Here is a 23,421-nt window from a genome sequence, read left to right as displayed (position 1 = left end):
CAAGAACATCATAATAATGATACCGTTCTTAATGTAACTTTTATTTATACAGATAAGCAAATTAAGACACAGTTTGTATTTACAATGATGGTCTGTTGACATTTAACATCAGTTTTGAACTTTAGGCCTATCTATGCCGGGATATTTGTAACATTAATAACATACTGCATTTATTCAATATTAATGTTCCAGTATTAATAGTTCAACAGCAATCATTAATTGTAATGTAATTATTATTACTACATTAAGAGTACACATTTGTAATCTTATAGGGTGACTGAATTACATTAATATGCCAAATGAGTCTTAACAAAAGACAATATAAATTAGCAAGATTTCTCCAAACAGGATATCACCTGGCAAAGGCAAACGTGTGAGCTGGGCTATATCCTATCCTAAACCAACAAACTAGTTCACAGAATACACTCATGTTAAAATACCCAAATGACAATCAATTACCAATCACTAATGAGTCTATTCAGGTCATTTTCTTCATGAGGTCTCATTCTGGGTGAGAAACAGGATCTTCTTAAATATCTGTTGAGCCATGATTGCTTTATAATCTCCGTCCTCAAACAGGCTAAAATCCCCTTTAGCTGAATTTTCCTTATATTTCCAATGTGGTCGTCTGATGTTATCATAAGATTCCTTGTTTTAAACACCTGAGTAAAAACAACAGAAGATGCAGGCACATTAGTATACAATGTATGGTGATAACTTGTACAAAAATGCACTTCCAAGTCCCTCCCCCCTCCTACCTTTGGACTTTGCCTTGATGGTGAACTGCTTGCTCTTCTTGCCAAGCTTATTGGAGGCAGTGCAGGTGTAGGTTCCTGGGAGCAGCGAGGAGGAGGAGAGAACAGCTTCGTCCTCCATCTTCTCCTGTATGGGATGTGAGGACTGCCAGGTGTACACAGGTGTGGGGTGTCCTGCAGCGGTGCAGTTTAAGGTGAGTTCAGCACCCACTATAAGGTCCAACATTTCTGGTTCAGGACTGAGGAAAGATGGGGGATCTAGGGAGAAGATCACAGGGGTTAGATGTTGTTCCAATTATATAATTTTTCACTGTGAATATGCGTAAAGATTATTGCTTCACTGTTGTATCCATAATCACAAGACAAGGAACTTTTAATAAAGCAGTTACCAATGCATGAGAAGTTTCTTCAAAGTGGTAAACATACATTTGATCAATCAGATTGCTTGGCTGAAAGTACTGGTTTGAAACGATACACTTTTTAGGAGTGGGATTGGCTCTGTGACTTGTTGAATGTCAGTGACTCACAGTATACAGAGGCATTAAGAGGCTCAGAGTTCACAGCTGGAGGAGGGTGTGGTCCCTCCGGTCCGAGGTCCAGCTCTGCTACACATCTGTACTGCACCCCGTTGTCGGCTTTGGTCGGAGTGATCATGAGAATAGAGGACACTTGGACAGGTGAGGAAGGCATGAGCTCTGAGAAGGAGTGGTTATAAACCTCAGTCTGCCCTCTGTACCACCGCAGTGTGAGGTACTGGACAGGAGCGATGTTCTGGATCTCGCACAGCAGCTGGTACTCCTTTCCTTCCACCATCGGACCAGTGTGGTTCACAGAGACGATGGAGACGCTGTCTGGGGTTTCTAAATGAAAATACACAGGGGTGATGTGTAACAAATTTCATCAGTGGTGATCCGTTTTTACACCAGGCATTAAAACAGGAGGTTGACTCACTGTAGAGGACGAGGTTGAGTTTCTCCTCGCACTGTCTCGGAGCAGTGAAAAACACTCCATAACAGATGGGCTCTTCTATCCAGTCAATGAGGCTGTCTACCTTCCACTGGACAGACATGTCCTGCTGGGTGTGTGCTGCACCGATGGCGGACTCCCAGCCAAGAACACGCACTGGGCGAGCTGCTTCACAGCTGACTGACACCGGCTCCCCGAATCCCACCACAACCCTGGAGGGCTTGAGCACCAGGGAGCAACCTTCACCTGACACTGAGACATAGGCATCATCATCATCGTCATCATCATCATCACCATCATCATCAGTGTCATCACTGTCCTCCATGATAGCATTTTCATTTATACAAGCCATGCAGGCTATACCTATTATGTAACTCTGCTACAACACACACTAAAGAGTAATATTCCTATAATACTCCTAGGACTAAATAGTGAGTTAAAAGCTACCTTGCCAGACTTATTGATATTTTTTCTCCTATGGCATCACTATAATATTCCTACAGGAAATGTATATAGTTTGCCTCATTTTGTTGTGATATTTGTTAAATGTATAATAGGATTGGGTTATAGGGTTTTAGCTGTTTTTAAGGGACGCACACACACAATGTAGAATGGGCTACAATGTCAATTAAGAAATGCAAACCATGGCCATGCATACCCTATAGTTTATTATTATTTCAGTGGCAACTGAGGGACATGACGCAAACGTGAGTAGCCTAAGCCATACTCAGGGGAGGCAGGCTAACCTATTGATCCTCCTATTGTATGACTGACAGCTGATTAACGATTAGCGCAACGTGACCCTTCAAATAGTTGCGCTCACCTTGCTTGCCAGAAGGAAAACACAGGAAAAGGCACCCGATGCGGGTTATGTGGGATGTGGTGGAGGGTAATCTCATCTAAACGCACTTTAGCCACAATTTTATTTGCGGAATAAAGTGTAGCCACCTTTTATCCTGATATAAATAGGTCTATTTATGACATATAGGCTATTCATAATGCACATCATACTACATAGTAACTAAAGAGTAACAAAATGGTGTAGCCTAATTATACAAGGATAGAATCTAAGGGAAAGGCATAAAATGTTAATGTGTAATTGATTTTTCCTTATATTGGTGGTTGTGATGCCCTAATGATCACCGACTGGAGGTTTACCCACCTTTTCATTTACCTACATCACTGTCGATATGCACCATCATAAGTAGGCTATTGCACCAAACAGCATCAACGATTCCAACAAGTTAAAAAAAAACATGCTGCCTATTGCATCTTACCCGAGTAAAACTGGCAAAGCGCTATAATCCATTTCAGAAAGTTGTTTCCCATGTTTTCACAGTGAGCCGTCGATTGAGAGAAAGGAGAAAGAAAATTCCAACTTGACCGTGCTTGGCAACTCTGAAGTGAACTATGTTGGAACAAAAGGGCTCCCTTCATCCCGGTTGACTTTGGGGGTGGGGGGTAAAGGGGAGAGAGGGAAATTTGACAGGTGGTGGTAGGCCTCTGGAAAAGACAGACTCTAACGAGGAAGAACTGCAGGGATCGTATAATACATGTTTTGCAGGGTAATATACAAATACCGAAGCAAAGGTCCCCACAGGAATATAAAAAAAACTGATAGGCTACCATAGGAGATAACGCCATTGTAAGCTCACTGTTGACTACCACAGACACCATGAGTAACGCTATGAGTCAGTGTAGGAACAATTTTTTTTTGTCAGGTGTAAGACTAATAGGCCTACACCCATTTTTATTTGTTATAAAAAAAAAAGGATGAGGGGAAAACACAGAAACATGGTCAATAAAAGGCACAGTCATCTAGGGTATTTCAGAAACTTGCACAATGATTACACTACATCTGAAAAATATTCATAATGCTATACAGTGACCCCTGCATGAAGTTAAAAACAGAAAGCTAGTTCTGTACACTAAACTTTCAGTTTTTCTTTATAGCTGAAAGAGACCACTTTGACCCAGTCAGTTTGTTTGCCTATAAAGATCCAGTATTATTATCCAAACTACATTTCATTACATTTACATCTGTTGATTCTGGGGTTTGATGTGTTTAATATTAATAAAACACAATACTAACATTTCTCCAAATGTGTGCCTCAGGTGCTGCCATTTTACCGTTGTCAAATCAGGGATTGTATCCTATCTTTACAGCTTTGTTGTCCAACTGTAAGTCCATGAGAACAAAAGCTTATTTTCAGTTCTGCTTGCATGCTAGACTCCCATAGCTTCTGAGCTCCATGCTTTGTCAAGTCCCAGCAGGCAGGACTGTTGAGCTCTCCAGCATGTAGCCTGTAGGACTCACACTGTGACCAGAATGCTACACAGCATATCAGTTCTGGCCACAACTGAGGTGCCAGTGAGCAAGTAATTGGATGCTTATTGGTGTATTTATGGAAAGCACAGCTGCTAATCTCAACGTACAGATATCTTGTTCGCTTTTGGTTATGCTGCCCCTTTCCAAGTTCTCTGCAGAAATATGTTAAGCTTGTGCGCCTATAATAAACCTTTTTTTACTCCAAGACAAATTGAGCAATATCCGCTCTGCCAGGTTGTTATAGCAACACAGTCAGAGCATACACAAACAGTGTTTTCTGGCAAGGCCTTCACTGGGAACGACAGGGACTAAACATAAAGAACACAATTTTAGAAAAAAAAAAAGATTTATATTGGCCAACACAGGCAGGATAACAAATGCTCTGCTTTACATTCACATTGTTTTGCACTAATTAGTATGGCAGTCAAAGCACTGTATAATGTATGCCAGATAGAATGGGAGAGAGGTCCAGGGGGTTGACAAAAGGTGGCAGGGAAACATAGTTCAGTGAAAGACACCAGTTTGACTTTGCCTCAATCAGTATTCTGCCTAAGGATATCATTGACAGAGAAGTTGGCTTAAGCTTAAGAACGAATCAGTGCATTTTAAAAACTACATTTACATACAATACATTGTTATGGTCGAGATTTTTGTCCCTTGAAAAATTACTTCTCTCTCATTCTATAATTTTCACTCTCACAATGACAACAATAAACAAAAGTACCAGTACACCAGACACATCATGGAATTTCCCGGCTCCAATTAAGGTAATTTCAAGGAGAAACTAACTGTCTAATAGTAAGAAAGCCTACACGTGTCACAAAAACCAGTTTGTCACCAGTTTACAGTAAGGGTGTGGCTACAGTTTTCAGTGCTTTGGCAGTGTACACTTAGCAACACATTCAAAAGCCGTTAACAGTGCATATAAAAATCATACAATGGGAACAAATTAGCATAATGTATGCTTAGTTAAAACTATAATTAACATACCCAAAATGTAAAAAATAAAATAAGATAAAATAAAATAAAAAAGAAGCTCACCAACAGCATTTTAGCCCATAGCAGAAACACCTGACAAGATCTCATAGACCTCTCAGGTAATTATTGTAGCTCTATCATGCAAATGTCTATGGCAACTCTGAAGTAAAATAGACACACAGATGATACCTGAGTGGATAAACACAATAAAGGAATGGCTCAAAATAACTTTGGTCCTATGTGCAGAATTAATGCTATTGTGCTGTTCAACTCCTTAACCGATTACTGAGAAACATGACAACACTACAGAATGCGTCATTAAAAGGGAAACAGGCAATAACGTAACAATGCCTGTTTCAACAGTTGTGTGGTTTCCATTGAGGCATAATGCAATTTGCGTCAATACATTCCATATCATTTGTCATCAGTTTTTCAAGTAAGAAAAAGTTAATTGACTTTTTCCACAAGGTTGTTCTGTATACAGTGACTTATTGTCAAAAAGGTGTTACAAGTGTACAAAGCAGTAAAGTGTTAAAAGTCAGTTACTGGGATCATGCATTCTTAAAAGCTAAAGTGGCCAAGCAAGACTGGAAGCAAAATCATGAGTATGCGAAAACACACCATGCTCCTAGGCCATCAAGAGACAAATGTACTTGGCATGTTTCTCCTCATCCGAAAAAAGGACCACAGAAGGCACCATTGTCATTCAAAAGCCATGCAGAGTTGCATTTAAAAAAATCAGAAGTCAGTTTCATACAATCCCTGATGAGGTCCTTCCTCCAGGAGAGCTGCCTTTTCTGGTAGAGATTGTTCCTTCACGGTTTACAAAAATGACACCGGCAATGAAGAGCAGGACACCCAGGGCCACTGACACTCCAACTATGGCTGAAAATGTTGTTCGATTCCCTGTGGGAGAGCGGAGTGTTTGTTACATTCTCTCTCTCAGCTCACCTGTCCAGACTCTAAAGGTCTTGCGACAGAAGACTTTCTCTGTTTTTGATAAACCACACAGGCCAAAATGAGAATAAAAACAGACAGCACAGTCACTAAAATCCCAGCAGTGGTCCCAGGGTGACTACCTGATGGAGAACAACAGCATGGAGGAATTATAGAATTATAAACACTGCAAAGGAATAATGAAGCAGCCTAGAACAAGCTGAAAAACTTGACAATTTCTTACTTGGACTTTCAGCGATAATGAACTGCTTGGTCCTGGTGCCCAAGGCGTTGGAGGCTGAGCAGTTGTAGGTGCCTGGATGCAGCATGGAGGAGGCCAAAACGGCCTGATTCTCCGTCTTCTCTTCCATGGGATGTGAGGACTGCCAGCTGTATACAGGCATGGGGTTTCCCACAGCAGTGCAGTTTAAAATGATTTTAGCACTACCTGCAATGCGCAGCGTCTCCGTTTCAGGCCTTACGAAAGTTGGAAGGTCTGAGGAGTAAAAAAAAAAAAAAAAAACATTCAGAGAGAAAGGTAAAAGAAACCCAATATTCTCCTACAAACTTGAGTATTCTTATGGTTATATAAAGAGGGGATTAGAAACTCACACTGTACAGTCAGTTCATGTGGTTTTGATTTCATCATGGGAGGATTTGGTCCTGATGGTCCAAGGTTCAGCTGTGCCTCACAGAAGAGCTGAGCACCGTTGTCATCTCTATGGGGGGTGAACTGGAGGGCAGATGACTCATTCACTGGAGTTTTACTCAGGCCGTCATATGACTGAGTATGGATGATGTCATTTCCTTTGTACCATGTCACAGAGAGGTTCTTCACTGGAGCGACATCAACAATGTCACACTGCATGTGGTACTTTGTGCCCTCTACCATCGGGCCCATATGACTCAACGGAGAGATGGACACACTGTCCGGCATTTCTGTAAAAAAACAGGATGTGGTGAGAAGCACCAGAGAGTTTACCTTAAATGGTGACAAATTATTTTTCACACTTTGTGCTTTTCATCGCAACAGGAAATAATAAGACATGCGTCTGTGGTTTTGAATGAAGCGGTGGGCTACTCACTGTAGATGGTGACTGATAGTTTTTTCAAACACTGGTCACCAGCAGAGGGATTAAAGAAGCATTTGGGTGCTGCTGTCCAGTCTTTCAGAGCTTTTACTGTCCAAATAAGAAATGTCACATTTTCCTGCAGGCCTGTGGCTCCATAGGTGGACTCCCAGCCCATCCCTTCATGCTCTGTGGCTGATGTGCTGCACGTCACTGAGACAGAGCCTCCGTATCTCACCACCACGCTGGGGGTGCTCAGCTCAATGGGACAGGAGGCACTCACAGGCCCTGCAGGTACACAGCACAGGACAATACAGGGTAAACAAAGAAGCGGCCTACAATACAGTGAGATACAAATGGTAATAAAACAATATCTTCAATAAAAATCGAATCCTATTCTGGTGTGATACAAATTAATATTTCTCCCATTGACTTTAAGCATAGGCTGTAGGTTTCTTGTGTGTTGCTGCCCTCTTTGCCAAGCAGGTGGAATTAGGGATCTCAACTTTAAAAGTTAAATAAAACAAAAGTTAAGTAAATCATCATCAAGTAAATAAACAAGAAACCATGCGATGATTAAAACAACAGCCTGACCACTGGATAAAAATTTTTTTAGCTTTCAAAAAAGCCCAAACGAGACTAACATAAGCAAAACAAAATGGAACAACACCACCAATAAATTAGCCTTTTCTATGAAATGGGCGTAGGCCAACCTGTTTGCTTCCTATCAGAGAAATAACCCTTACATATCATGACACAGTGTTGGGATTTTGTCTCCCGTGTAGCCTAAATGTGATCTGGATAAAAACCTGACACAACAGAAAACATTGTTTTACCTATGCATGCCATTATTCCGCTGAAAATAAATAGGCCTAACCACGTCATTGTTTCCCCACAATTAATCAGCGCAATATACACTTTTACGGTTTTAAAAAAATCCAAAAGTGGTCGCGTTGAACAGGATTATTTCCAAAAGTTTTTCCCTCGTTGGTACACGTTGCGTCGCTCTTGTCTCCTGTTCTTCTTCTGGGCCCAAACTCCCCAAAGTGTGGACTGAAAGTACCCTATGCTGCGTTCACGTGTTTCTCGTAAACTCCTACTAGCAAATAGCAGTTGCTGCGCATTGAAGCTACTTTTGGGCGGAACTAATAACAAAACGAACACCGGAACAAAACATCGCTTAGTCAGGTGACACAGAGCTACTAGGTGTCATAAATCTCCACTTTCCCAGTCGTGGATACTGCCCAAGGAGGTTCTATAGTAACTATATATTAACTACTGCCATGGAAGTGTTTTCGGCTACCGATTTGTGAAATCGTTCGTGTAAACCTAAGTGTAAGTCATAATTCCAACAGTCCCTTAACGCAACCGCCTCGCCACACCTTCCAAACTTGTAAACCGTCCCAGGAAGTATGTGGTTCCAAGAATGAAAGACAAATCTTATCTGACTGAAGGGAATCAAAAGAGATAATGTTTATTTGTTTCGTCTCGTTTTCGTGTTGTAGAGCACAATCGCTCAGGAATGTGGATCTACTTGACATGAAAAGTTAGGGAACCTGTGATGTAGGCCAGTGATTTTCAAACTCTTTCACATCAAGGACCCCTAATTTAGTACCCATTAGAGCCACGGACCCCCATTTGAGTTTGTCTCTCGGACCCAAATATGAGAATATTTTTATTGTGACATTCATGAGTTACCTATCATGCCAATATGTCTAAACAAATTTATACTTTTTTAAACTTGTAGCCTATGTATTCATTTGAGATGATGGAACTGTTAATATAACTTGGAAATGTTTGTATCAATTTGTAAATTAAGGAAGAATAAGAGTTATTTATGAAAATGCCATTCCATTGTGATTTGTTTACACACAGGTAGATCTTCTTGTTTGTATGCTTAACCATATTTGGAGTATATCTTTTTCAGTAACAAAGCAATTTCAACATGGAAAAGACAACTTTTTAATATTAAAATACTGTTTCACACCAAATGCTCACAAAGAAATTACAGCAGTATTCACAGGTGGGTTATAATGTTGTCCTCCAAAGACCTGTAATTATTTTTTCTCTTGGACTTTAACTCAACTTAGGCCACAACCTTTTCACACCAACAACTGGCCTTCCCATTATTTGCAGTTATTTACCTCAACAAATATCAAGGTAGAGAAACAGTATTTTACCTTAGTAGCACACATCCCTTCATGCAGTCAAATTTCTGCTCCATTTTTATTGTTTTTCATAAATAAATATAAGGTTTTACATAAAATATTCATCTGCCTGTACAATTCCAATAGGCATTAGACTATCAGTCATTCAGTTGAAGCATACAAATGAGGCAGAAGACAACATGCCCTATAACCCAGGAGCCTGACACAGTATAGCACAACAAAGGGCCAGGTACTGAGAGGTGCCACAAACTCAGAAAGAAGTGCATAAATTCCCAAAGTGTGGACTGAAAGTACCCTATGCTGCATTCACGTGTTTCTCGTAAACACCCCCCCCCCCCCCAGTAAATAGCAGTTGCTGCGCATTGAAGCTACTTTTGGACGGAACTAATAACAAAACGAACACCGGAACAAAACATCGCTTTGTCAGGTGACGCAGAGCTACTAGATGTCATAAACTCTCCACTTTCCCAGTCGTGGATACTGCCATGGAAGTGTTTTTGCTTACCGATTTGTGGATTTGTTTGTGTAAACCTAAGTGTAAGTCATAATTCCAACAGTCCCTGAACGCAACCGCCTCGCCACACCTTCCAAACTTGTAAACCATCCCAAGAAGTATGTGGTTCCAATCTTATCTGACTGAAGGGAATCAAAAGAGATAATGTTTATTTGTTTCGTCTCATTTTCGTGTTGTAGAGCACAATCGCTCAGGAATGTGGATCTACTTGACATGAAAAGTTAGGGAACCTGTGATGTAGGCCAGTGATTTTCAAACTCTTTCACATCAAGGACCCCTAATTTAGTACCCATTAGAGCCACGGACCCCCATTTGATTTTGTCTCTCCGACCCAAATCTGAGAATATTTTTTATTGTGACACTCATGAGTGACCAAAGACATGCCAATAAGTCTAAACAAATGTATAGGCTTTTTTAAACTTGCAGCCTATGTATTCATTTGAGATGATGGAACTGTTAATATAACTTGGAAATGTTTGTATCAATTTGTAAATTAAGGAAGAATAAGAGTTATTTATGAAAATGCCATTCCATTGTAATTTGTTTACACACAGGTAGATCATCTTGTTTGTATCCTTAACCACATTTGTATATGTTTCAGTAACAAAGCAATTTCAACATGGAAAAGCCAACTTTTTAATATTAAAATACTGTTTTACACCAAATAGTCACAAAAAATTTACAGCAGTATTCACAGGTGGGTTATAATGTTGTCCTCCAAAGACCTGTAATTATTTTTTCTCTAGGACTTTAACTCAACTTAGGCCACAACCTTTTCACACCAACAACTGGCCTTCCCATTATTTGCAGTTATTTATCTCAACAAATATCAAGGTAGAGTAACAGTCTTTTACCTTAGTAGCACACATCCCTTCATGCAGTCCAATTTTTTCCTCCATCTTTATCGTTTTTCATAAATAAATATAAGGTTTTACATAAAATATTCACCTGTCTATACAATTCCAATAGGCATTAGACTATCAGTCATTCAGATGAAGCATACAAATGAGGCAGAAGACAACATGCCCTAGGAGCCTGACACAGTATGGCACAACAAAGGGCCAGGCACTGAGAGGAGCAAGAAAAGTGAAGGCATCACAGGCACAGTGGACTTGGTCTGCGCACAAAAAATGTCCACAAAAGGGTCGCAGCTGACATGCTCTTTCAGAGAGTCAAAGTCATACTTTAAGGGAAGCGAGTAAGAGATAAAAAAGGAAATAGTGCACCTCATGTTAGTGGAGTTCTGCAAACACCACACCAACAATCTGCGGGTATCACTTGCATGCTAAAATCATGTGTGGTTTGTAATTACATACATTTATCAGAGTTTGTGTGTGGTGGCTGATGGAGCAGAATCCACAAAAACAAGAAACGTCAAACCAAAGACATCAAAGACATTCATTTGTACATTAGATTCCCTTTGTGCTCATGAAAAAAACACCAAACCACTTTCTCTGACAACACTGACTTACACTTTCAGTCCTTGCACCTCTTCTTCTTTCTGCCCACTGAAAACAGTTACACTCCAGTAGTATACAAGACAGCCTACATTATGAGCTGAGGCTATGTGACTTCAAGTCCCCATGAAATGAACTCCCACTTCGTTTTACTTCCTGGAAAGCACAGTATCTTTAATGGTGACCTGATGCTGCACTCGTCGGCCCAAATAAAACCAATCAAACCATCAGATTTTTTGAACAATCCTTCCACTCCGCACCCCTCCCATCAGATAACATGTCCTTTCTCTCCCTGACTCATATTCCATTGTTTTAGACTTTTGAATGACGCCTCGCTGCATTATGTCCCGCCCCAATATCCTGTTTCAACAGGGAATGCATCGAATCCAGGAAGTAAAGATACCAATTCATGGGGTCTTTCATAATTACATTTTTTAAGATCGTCTTTAACCAATGATATCTCTGACCTGAGATTGGTAGAGAGAGTCAATTTTACCGAAAATGTCGGTTTTGAGGGAGCCCATCATGGATTGTAGCTGTTCCACAGTCAGTGTTCCCGTGGGACCAACATTAGCTGAAGCACTCGACGGTGGGGGTGAATCAGGAGAGGGCGCAGGCCTGTTGCGGCCTGCTTTTGCAGTCTCTGTTTTTGGCCGAGTAGATGTCATTACAAACGTAAATTTCTCAAATTTGATCTGAATTGTTTAAAGGTCTCTTCAGACACCCGACCAAGCAGAAATATATACAATTTTGCAAGGGTAAATGTATAAATTTGGTCACTGACTCAGGAGCGATAGGGAGACGCGTCCTACATCCTCGGCTTCCAACAGCGCCCCGGGTCTTTCATAATTAGATTATTCAATAGAAGGTAAAACAGAGATTATATATGAGCACTAAAGGCTGATTTATAATTTGCAGTCGAAGTGTCAACTTTGCTACCATAGACTGTTAAAAAGGAGGAGGTAGTGAGTGTGACATCACCCATAGGTTTCTGAAGGTCCGTTTTGAAACCTAAAGATTGGGTTTACGATTTCATTCTCTGAAACCCAGGTTCTGCGTTATTTCTCACTACAAATTCAGTGACATCTGGTAATCCTTATAATTTGAGGATGAGGTGACGTACAAATGAACATATTTCCGAACCTCCTCAGCTAGTCTCTCTTCGATCTGCTTCAAGTTGTCCTCAGTATCGGCGGACATCAACAGGGATACCTTACAGGTAGGAGGAGCGACCCAAGCGGGCCAGTGGCAGTTCTTGCGGTCTTGGGGAGGTGCCACTGCAGCCCATGCCGGCACCACAAAACACCTACGATGTAGCTACGGCAACACTTTGATGCAGAACCATAAATCAGCCTTTAAATGTGAGGATAACAGAGTGTGTTAAGTATAGGAGGATTGAAAGAGATACTTCCAAAGGGTCCAGAGTCCAAAGTCAGCCAGCTGACGGAGTGGTATTCAGCCCCTTAACCACTGTAGTCTCTGGTGGCAGAGCGGGACTGCTCATTCAGAGTGGTCAGAGCTCTCCATTTTGTACTAGAAATAGATGCGCTGCTAAGACAGTTTGGTCATGGGGAGCTGTGTCTCCCAGCCGTTGTGAGCTACGTTGCCATTCTGGGTGCTGAGTCTGGGGTTTTTAAGACTGTAGCGGCGCATCTTGGTGTTCTTGTAGTAGATTGAGTAGATGAAGACGAAGATGACGGAGATGATCACTACTGTGACAGCCACGAATCCTGCTATGAGGGGCAGGTAGTCCTCTGTAATGAAAGAGACAAAATCAAACGGTCAACCCATTAATGTTGCAAAAATTCAAATAGTCTCCCTCTCTGACATGCAATGACGCAACATCTGAACCAAGATTCCAGTTATTACTCTACCAGTGTATCAATAGAGATGCAACTATGCTACCTATAGGCAGAAGTGCGAATCAAGATTATGAAAACTTTGCTAATTATCCGCTTACAAGGTTAACATGTAACTCTGCGTTCAGACAAGAAGCAATGCAGAATATTATACTCGCATGAGTGGTATGGCGACATGCAATCACGTTTGATGACACCACTTGATACAGAAGTAGCAATGAATGTATAAAAAGTAGCTAAACATTCTTGACAAAACTTACCCGAACCTGGCCTTCTGCCATGCCCTCTCCTTTTTGTTTCTGTCTCCGCATGTGAACGACGTTGAACGGCGCACTTCTACAAGGAGCTCTTTGGCCATTTTGGAAATAAATTTAGAGGCGCCTGGATAGAGACCCGCTTGAAGCTGTTCGGCTTTCGCTCTACTCCATCAGGTGAATTTCTTGCTCAAAGTGAAAAATTTCAACTCAAGCAAACGCCTCTTTGCCTACATGTGCACCGTCTAGAGTGCAATTGCGTCCATGTCACTCTGTTTGCCTCTTTTTATTGATTATTCGTGTATTTGCGACACCTCTAATTATTTTTTTTTTGCATTTTGTCTGAACGTAGGGTTACAGATTACAGCCGCACCATGTAATTGTGGGGAAAAATGACTCACAGTAATCATTTGCAAATGTTCAAACCTCATAAGAAATCAAAAATAAGCTATTGAGCCAACAGTAACTCTTGAAAATGATTTCCTCTGTTGTATTGTAGGGAAGGAGTGTGTAATTAGCTTCAAAACCATCTTCCTGAGATCCTCTTTCCCTAATGGACCACTTTGGGGGAAAGAGCAATTATAGCTCTTCGGCAGAATTTCCTTCCCAAAATGACACAGTGGAGTTTAAGGTTAAATGTGCCGTTACCTTTTAGAATCACCTCCACCACCAGGAAGCTGGAAGCGACATCGTTAGTGGCGTTGCAGGTGTAGGAGCCCGCTTCAGAGACAATGAGTGTGCCTCCAGACACACGGACCACTTTCTCTGAGCTGTAGAGCCACTGGATCCTTGGTGGCGGGTGACCCTCGGCTTCGCAAACAAGCTCTTCAGGATAACCTCTGAACACTGGTATTGTCGTCGGAAGCTTTGTGCCGTTAATGACGGGCTTATCTGTGGAGACAGAGAGGCAGAGCAGTGTGACGTTAGAAACGATTAAAAGGCTGTGACCCAAAATGTATTACAATACTTCTGGTGGCTCTACATGACAAGAGTACTAATATGTCAAGTTGATCTTGGCAAGTGATAGGAATTACATAATTGTAGGACTGGGCAGTGAAAAACATTTCTTTAACCTGAATCCCAGAGCAAGACAAATATTTTCAAACCAGGATCACAGAGTAAGACTATTTTTTGGGTCCCAGGCAGAAGGCTATACACTGAAATATTACAAATCTCACATTAAAAAAAAGAGTATACCATTCTTGTAAGCATAAACATTTCTGGCAATGATTCATAAGTATTGGCTCAACCAGTATTTGTGAACATAAACAATCCTCTACCGGAGCCAGAGAGACAAGACTCAAACTAGTGATGTCTTAGCGATGTGCAGCATGATGCTGCTCCATTCATTCATTTATTATCTGAACTTTGACATTAAAATGAGCGTTGTATTATCATAGCGGTGTAAGTGTTGAGTCAGAAAATGTTCCCATATCCCTATAAAATTATTTTAGTCAAACCAGAATATTTTCGAATACGTTCTCTCAGAGCGGTATATCAGTGTGACGCCACAGATTAGGGGGCGGGACATACTCTTCTCTGGTTTCTGGTTATGGGAGACAGGAGTGAAGGTTCACAAGTAAAGGCTCGACTGCCCGAGGGCACAGCAATATTATATTTCAAAGTTGTAGTCAGTGGTATTCACCTTTAACTCCCCCCCAACACACACACACAAACACACACACACACACACACACACACACGGTAGACAAAACTATGGATCTCACAATAGACAGTGATGTTGAGAGAACTGGAGCTCATGGATGAAGGAGACTGTGGTCCCAGGTCCAACCGAGCCTCACATCTGAAGTCGGCTGCATGTTGATTTCTGCCCAGAGTGACACTGATGGTAGACGACACATCCACCGGTGTCCTGATCACATTGTTGTCACAGTCCGTCTTCTTCTGTGGTGGGCAACTAGTCACTCGCAGTGTGCCTGCTGGTAAAAAGGGGGAGAAAAAATTGAAGAAAGAAATTGAAACAGTCATCCAATCACAGTCATCTTTATATGGTCACAAGCTAAATTCAGATGATTCCCTGGCATATTTTTCACAGCAGGCTGCGCAGGCTGGTCATTGAAGCGAATCGACTACAAGTCGCATGGGTGAAGGTAAAAAAAAGGCATTTAAAGTAACTTCCTTATCCAAGTGAAGGACAGTTTGTGAGCAATTACGCATTAACGACACATTATCCTGAACAATAATAGACTGGTTTATATGAAGAATTACAGTTTATAATGAGAACATTATCTTATCTGTGCTGCATTTTCATTTAAATCTCTCTTGATAACATACTGGTTTATAATAGCCTCGAAGATTTTATAGCCTTTCCTTCGTAAACCTTCTCTGTACTGTGCTCCTCTAAATTGTGTGTTTTTCTTTCATTTTTACTTCATTTTTATTGTCATTTGTTTTATTCTGATAAAGTACTTTGTAACTTTGTAACATGACTGTCACTACAGCCCATGTGAAGAAAGGTTGCCCACCCTTGCTCTTGATGGTTTCGTTCCCTTGATACCACCGCACAGTGAGGTTCTGCACAGGAGCGACGCTGATGATGTCACACTGCACCTGGTACTCCGTCCCCGCCACCATCGGGCCAGTATGGTTCACAGACTGGACGGAGACACTGTCTGGTGTTTCTTGGGAGGGGTAATTTTTAAAAAAAAGTGTCAAACAAATCAGAATTATTGAAAACCTTTTTGAGAGATCTGTTTAGATGTAATGACGGGGCAAGTACAAAAGAAAAAGAGCAGGAAAGGGAACTTATCAGTACTTACTATACATGGTGAAGTCCAAATGTTTCTGGCACGTTCCAATTCCCTCGAATGTCGCAGTACAGACAGGCCTCGGGTCCCAGTCCTCATGGCTCCGATCAAACCACTGGGTGCCGTTGATGACGCCCTGCGGAAGCTGCCAGTATATTTCTTTCACGTTGCTGGATATGGTGGATGTTGGCGTGCACGTTGCCAAGTCTTCGCGTTGATATTGTACCACCATCCTGTCTGGAGTTATCTTGAGAGGGCATTCGGGTTTTGTACCTGTGGCACGCAGAGCGAGGGGGGGGAGATGTATTACAGTACTATTCTATATTATACACATATCTCTATCATCATAACACAACATTTCCTAGTCCAGCGCTGAGAAAAAGTGGTGAAATGTCACATGTCTGTAGATTGTAGAACAAAAGCTGTGACTCAGAAGACTAAAAATACAGGAAAAGGGTCAGGAAGGATACCCCCCCCCCCTTAGGAAAGGGGGCAGTTGCAGTCTTTGTCAAACTTTTTAACAGTATTTCTCCTCCCAAACTTAAATAAATATAAATAAACCCATCATATCCTACCCAACTCAAATTTAGTTATGAAAAAGTAGAAAGATATAAATAACACAGCTATTATACAGGAATATTGTAGTGATAGCAGAGGAGATTAAAACATTTAGGCTTTATAAACTCTTTATAAACTCACTAATGGGTGCCATAGACACGCCATACGCCCCTACATGAATATTTTGGTGATTTTGCATTAGTATTCACACTTCCAGACAATTCGTTTCTATTCAAAAAAAGCACTTTATAATGATTGTGTCTCATAAATTTCAAAGACTTTCTCCAGTCTATTTCACATGGCTGGAGCGCCTCTCGTTTCAACGCCGCTGCGTGGTTTCACCATCATTCAGCAACAGGCCATAACATAGGCAAAAAAAAAAAAAAAAACATTTTATGTGGCGTGTTGCGCTATTTCTATTCGCTCAGCCTACCTGGGGCCATTTCAATCTCGCCAGGAAAGGGAGCGTGCGGTCTGGCGGTGCCACAGAAACTTACTTGATTCTGACCCGTTAGAAAGCGACAGCAGCTCCAAAGTCAAGATGATTGAAAGGAGACGAACAGAGTGTAAATCCTCCATTGGAAGAAGAGTTTTGTTTTCAATCGCTTCCGTTATACTGAGTTCCTCTAAAGTTTCCCCTCCTTCCCGTCAAGTTCACGGGACGCGCCGGCAGAGTCTTGTTGACTTTGGGAGAAAGCTAAGCTAAGCTGCGGCTCCCATTCACCGTATCGCTGCCTGCTAAACATCACAGGAGAGGAAACAACCCTCCCCCACACTGGGCTGCAGACACCGCCTGCGTCTATAAATGTAAGCCTATTACTGTATAGTCTATCCAGTTGTGTTACAGGATACACTGTAGGCTACACTGATGGGTTGGTGTTCAGATTTTATTAAATGGCTTGACCGCCACAAAACAAACATACAAACTTTAGCTAACTAACATTCAATAGATAGATTTATATTTCCAAATCTACTGTAAACTGTTTATAAAAATAACAGACAAATCACAGGACAAATCACGGTCAGTAGCGGGGGGATACACTGGGATACATTTCACAAAAGTAATACAATTAACCTACTTACAAGTTAAATAATTAGAATTAATGAAGGTCTATCTCACATCAAGGACTATATTGCACATTATAACCCACTTAACTGTCTACCCTTTCTCATTATACAAAATGTTAAATGTTAAGCAGGCTGCCAATGCCAGACAATCTGTTTACATTGTCTGGCACCAGCCTGCTTATTGCATTATTGTTGTATTAATTATATTGACCTTACCTTTAACGGTGACCCTGGCTGTTCGAGAGACGATCCCGATCTCGTTCCTGGCGTAGCACGTGTAGGAGCCGATGTTGTTTGCAGTGGCATCGTGGATGTGCAGACGGGACACTCCATCTTCAGTTTCCACCTTCACGTTGTCAGCCTGGTAATGACTCCAGAGATATTCAGGTCGCGGGTTGCCCATGGAAGAACACTTCAGCCCCATGGTAGACCCGAACTCAACTTCTGTGTCCTCCAGCTCATTTATCTTCGATGGTGGGTCTAGAGACAACAATATGAAGAGTGTGAGTGTCAGAGCAAAAGTAGAATCACACACTATTGATCTGTGTTTGGGATCTTCATCACAGTAACTTACACAAGACATCAATATCCACTGTGTGACTGATGCTTGAGAGCTGGTTTGAGGCAATGATCATGTACTGTCCTGCATGACTCCTGGTTAGCTTCTCTGGAAGGTCCACCTTGTCCCCGTCTTTGTAAAAGGTGATGTTAGGTCGAGGATAGCCCTCAACAGTGCAGGTGAAGTTGTGAGTAGCATACTCTACCGCAGTGTAACTGACTGGACAGCTTAACTCGGGCCCATCTGAAACAAAAAGATTGCTTATATAGTGGAGTCAATGAATTCAAGCTTGCATCAAACAACATCGGACTGTAACATGTTCTGCATGACGTAATGTCGTAATGAGTTGGGTTTGTGGGTCATGTGGTCCTGGCTGATGTAAACACTGAATGTGAAACTCACACAACACAGAGACCCATATGTTTCTGTCGATGACGATTCTGCCTTCAGCTTTAATGGTGTACCACCCTGCATTGTCCCTCTCCAGTGGGACTGTAGGGTCTGTGGGCTTCCCATCTTTCAGCCAGATGACGTTGGGGGAGGGATTTCCTGCCACGGGGCATCGCCCCTCCAAGGTCTCCCCTTCCAATATCGAGATATTGGAACAGCTTATATCTGGTCCAACTAAAGGGGGGCAAATACAACAACCACGTATGCCATATTATATTTCTTTCTAGAGTTCAACAGATAAAAAGCAACTAAGATGTAAATTATCCAGTAAGGCACGAGAACTGGCTGAAATTATGGTGCTTTCCCCTTTTAGACTTGTGTGCCACCAGTATGTGACTATTTGGTCTTATTACAGCAGTGTGGTCCAACAGAAATTACAGTTGTAGTCCGAAAAACTACAATTCCCCAAAGTAACAACATCCCATTATGGGATGCAATTATCATGGATGGCTTGCCGCTGACATAATATCTCTTATAGTGCTTACTATGGAATAGTAAAACAGAGTAACAATTTTTATCCAAACTCTGTGTGAGATAGCTGTAGCCTGAGGGTCTTTAGTGAAGTTATGAGGCGGACTCAGAAGGCGATTTGAAGGTCCCACAGCTGGACATTTATTTACAGTGCAACCCAAAAAAAACAAAAATAAAAAAAAACCTGAAGATTTACAGAACAGAGGATAACTCAACTCATACCAAATCAAAATAACAGCATGTGCACTGGCATCTGCACTGCCTGACCTTCCTTCTTAGCTGCCTCAGAACTACTGTTTAAATACAGCCATCAATTTCCAAGACACATCCCCTGGCCTTCACCAACCTCACTACAGGGGTGAGACATATTATAAGCTATTACATGCATAGCTTTTACACATTATTAACCACAGTACAATTTTCACAGTATTCCATTTTCCGACTGTACCTGAATGCATCACCAACCAAATACAGTAAATGGCCGCGATCTCGCACAGCAAAACAAAAATACTCAGTGACACAGTAAAAACCCCTCTCCGACATGCAATAGGCCATGACATCATCGATGACGTCATCAACCACATAACACACGCAACAAAGAAAAGGTAACTATAGACTACAATTCTGAAAATCCTGTAACTAAAACAACAATAAAGGTAAATGAAATGGCAACAATGTTTGTCTGTGATTATTGTGTTAAACTGAAAATATGGAATGTGGAAATCTCAACAAAATATAACGCTAAACACAAACAGACCCGGGATAGTTATGTGCGTTTGCGTTACTCAGTGAAATTACCGGTCAACTCCATACATGATGTAATTAACAGATATGTAGAGATGTAATGGGCTTAAGTTATGAATAAAGAAATACTGTGAAACAGTGACAAATGAAGCGGTCATAGCCACTTTGTCACACTCTGACTTATCAAGCATTCTATTCAAGTGTTCTAAAGGTCAAATATAAGCTATAACACAGTAATATGCCTTTCTTTCTGAGGCCCATTTCACTTAAACCTTCCCTCCAGGAAAATTAGTAATATGTATATGGTATACTTACAGTGAACTGTAACAGGATACTGTGGTGAAGTGACAGAAAGAGAGGGTCCTTCTGGCCCCAGGTCCAAATGAGCCTCACATCTGAACTGGACTCCATCATCATGTCTACTAGCTATAAATCTGAGGACAGATGACTGATTCACTGGTTCCTTACTGGGATTGTTAAAACTTTTGATTGTGGTTTCACTTCCTTTGTGCCAGGTCACAGTGAGATTTTGAACCGGAGCAATATGCTGGATGTCACATGTGAGGGTATGCATTTCCCCCTCATTCATCAGACCAGCAGAGCCGGCGCTGGAGCTGAAGGCGACACTATCTGGAAATGCTAGAGACAAAGTAGAGGTTATCAGAAAAACAGCTGTAGAACCAAAGTATCGTTCTGTTCTGCACAAAGCGGATAAAAACAAGACTTACTGTAAAGAACCACTGGTAGGATCTTTCGACACTGATCACCCTCCTCACTTGGATTGTCTGGTCGCAGGTTGATGTAGCATTTGGGAGCGATGCTCCAGTCTGTTAGTCTCTCCACAGTCCAGGTCACATTGTTGACATCAGGAATAAGACCTGTGCCTCCACGCGAAGCCTCCCAGCCCATGCTATCAGGCAGTGTGGCTGATGTGCTGCAGTTGACTGAGACGTAGTCTCCATATCTCACCACAACACTGGGGGGGCTCAGCTCAATAGGACAGGAGGCATGCAAACCTGCAGGACATGGTGGAGTGCAGATCCATGTAGTATTTGCACACTTGCCTTAAGAGAAACATTTCATTTGTGCTGACACTTTGTCTTATGTGTCTTTTATGTATCGTCAATGATGTAGTGGTAAAATAAAAAGGTGGGTAAACTAGTCATGATCATCATTTGGCAACAACAATATAATTGAAAATCAATTATACTTTAAGTAAAGCATTAATTGATGGTTGTCCCTTGAAAGACCCTATATCTTTGTATAACTTACATCACTTTGATACCATTTACTATCATATATACAATGAATCTTGGTCATAAATATGTATATCGCCCTAAAAAGGTGGGTAAACTGTGTTTAGGTGCCTTTGCCCTCCATAATCTGTGTATTATCTCTGTAAACCTATTGGAGTATGACAGTAAATGGCTGAAATGGTATTAAAAGGATGATCTCAAAAATCTAACCATCCTGTAACAGCAGTAAAACATGGCGTTTCAGTACACTCTGAAACTATCAATTTTAGGATTGTAATATAAATGTAGGCTAATCAAACTCAAGTTTGATTACATTGACTGGAACCTTGACCAAGATGAGCCACAAAGCAGTAAAAGGTAAATCACACAAGTTAAAGAGCAATGTGTCCCCAAAACTGAGATACTGATATTCCTTTAATCGTTAGAGGTTCTTGGTACTTCACTTTAAAGGCTTCAAGTGGGACCCATCTAGATTGTGAAACGTGTGGTAGCCTATATTCCTGTTTGAGATGTTGGCTGCTGCCTCTTGCATTAGAATACATGATTGTCATTTTATGTATTGCCTCATTCAGTTCAATTCAATTTCGCTTCAGTCTCAAATCCAAGAAATAAATCAAGAAACTCGACGCTGTAGCACTGTGAAACACGTTATAGTACACTGTAGGGTTTCTTTTCCACTCTATGTGGCCCAACATGCCTTACATGACGTTTCTTAGCTTTTCACAACTTCGTTTGTATAATGTGGTTATGACAGCCCATCGCTGTCACTGTGATATCGCCCTCTTCTGGTTGAAACAAAGTTCTGCACCTTGGTATAATGCCTGTTTCAACCTGCCGCTATTTCATTGTTACTGATGACTAAACTTCTATGGAAAATAAGATGCTCATACAACGGGGTTTTTTGTATTATTATAATTTCCCCTTTCTATATTAGGCTATGTTTCGATCCAAGATTTCAGGGACGAGCCAACATAATTTACCTTGCTCAAAAACATAAGCCCGCTATCGAGAGTACTTTTTGAGAATATTATTTTTGAGAAACAAAAATAATCGTAGCATGATATAGATCCATTTTTTTCCCCATTATCAAACAAGCAACTGCTGAAAAAAAAACAGCCTACCTGTCGCACTGAGGAGGAAACCCACAACAAGTCGAAGAAATGTACTTTCACTCATTTGATTTGAACAGTATTCCTTATGTATTTTCTGTCGTCCGTTCGGCTCAGCGGCTCATTTGGCACTGCGTCCTCGTGATCTGTCATAAACCGATGAAGTAAATCTAGAGGAGAGACAAACAGCAAACACATGCCCCGTTGGAATAACCCTACACTGTGAAAGACATGCTCTCTCTCTCTCTCTCTCTCTCTCTCTCTCTCTCTCTCTCTCTCTCTCAGTGTGCAACAGTTGGGGGATTGAGATTTGTGTGAATATGTCAAGGAACAGAGATATGAAACACTTTTTATGACTCAGAGGGTTACATGCTAGAACAGTGACAATAGGACTGTAGTCACATGTTTTATTATAAAGCATTCAATTTTTTGTGTTTACATCTAATTAGAATTATTTTCATATTATAGTTATATTAAATTATAAATTACAATTTAATGTTCTGTCAAACCTTTTATTAGCAGTTCTAAATAATTACAGTACAGGTAGTCTAGATTCTGTCTGAGGTTTAGGATTTACTGGTGGAAAACAAACTTCATAACTTTCAGGTCTATTGTAGCTAAAGGTGAAATGGTTACAAACAGGACATATTTAAACATCCTTTACAGTGTTGAAATACATTTAAAACTCATGTTCAGCTGCTACTTTCAGTCTTTCTAATGAGAGCTCAGCAGATCAGTTTGATAGTGGAAAAAAATGTATCCAATTCAGTGACATAAACAAAAGCAAAACTGGGAGGCGACAAACTTGGTGACAGTTATGGCTTCATATTCCTTTTCTGAAGTGAGCCTAAAATGCCCAAAATGTTTTTCTATTCATGCTGGAAGGCTTCATTATGCCCACATTTCTCCAGGTCACCAGTGCAGAGATTTACTCCCACACACACGCATTTGGGCACAGTAATAGTTTGCTCTACCAGCGCCACATTTTCATACTTTAGCCAGTAAGGTTTCAGATGATAATTAGACAATCTATTTGTCAGTTTTGGATTTTTTTTTGCTTTGTTACAGTCAGAAGAATGGAAATGGTTGCATTCGTTCAGAAATGAGATTATGTCTTGTGTGTGTTATGTTGGGACTCATTAAGACCGGCTG

The 23,421-nt window shown here is 41.1% G+C and overlaps 1 protein-coding gene across 1 annotated transcript; it reads right to left on the bottom strand.

Moving 5' to 3' along the window:
* Positions 1-73: 73 nt before the first annotated feature.
* On the bottom strand, positions 74-22,508 carry LOC139655987 (hemicentin-1). The gene is made up of 21 exons (XM_071533441.1): positions 22,282-22,508; positions 20,633-20,920; positions 20,220-20,543; positions 18,642-18,863; positions 18,255-18,482; positions 17,897-18,160; positions 16,067-16,327; positions 15,773-15,928; positions 15,014-15,226; positions 13,935-14,177; positions 12,732-12,927; positions 12,391-12,479; positions 7,050-7,322; positions 6,577-6,903; positions 6,209-6,460; positions 5,786-5,934; positions 2,999-3,167; positions 1,707-1,973; positions 1,283-1,615; positions 759-1,013; positions 74-662 (listed from the first exon to the last, which is right to left on the bottom strand). Exons 1-21 carry the CDS (start codon positions 22,334-22,336, stop codon positions 655-657), a joined length of 4,572 nt encoding a protein of 1,523 aa, XP_071389542.1. The 5' UTR covers positions 22,337-22,508; the 3' UTR covers positions 74-654.
* Between the last annotated feature and the right edge of the window lie 913 nt (positions 22,509-23,421).

The sequence above is a fragment of the Centroberyx affinis genome, unplaced genomic scaffold, assembly GCF_046629955.1.
Source record: "Centroberyx affinis isolate AG114_WGS23_722 - 3 ecotype Tasmania unplaced genomic scaffold, CSIRO-AGI_Caff_v1 ptg002364l_1, whole genome shotgun sequence".
Taxonomy (NCBI): Eukaryota; Metazoa; Chordata; class Actinopteri; order Beryciformes; family Berycidae; genus Centroberyx; species Centroberyx affinis.
This window is presented reverse-complemented; position numbering and strand designations above follow the sequence as displayed.

What these genes read in the sequence shown, in the direction of transcription:
- LOC139655987 (XM_071533441.1), bottom strand. Translation starts at nt 22,336, where the DNA reads ATGAGTGAAAGTACATTTCTTCGACTTGTTGTGGGTTTCCTCCTCAGT. An exon ending in TTTCCTCCTCAGTGCGACAG is followed by an intron (nt 20,921 to 22,281) that starts GTAGGCTGTTTT and finishes CATGTCCTGCAG; the next exon opens with GTTTGCATGCCTCCTGTCCT. An exon ending in CGAAACCATCAAGAGCAAGG is followed by an intron (nt 15,227 to 15,772) that starts GTGGGCAACCTT and finishes CCTTTTTACCAG; the next exon opens with CAGGCACACTGCGAGTGACT.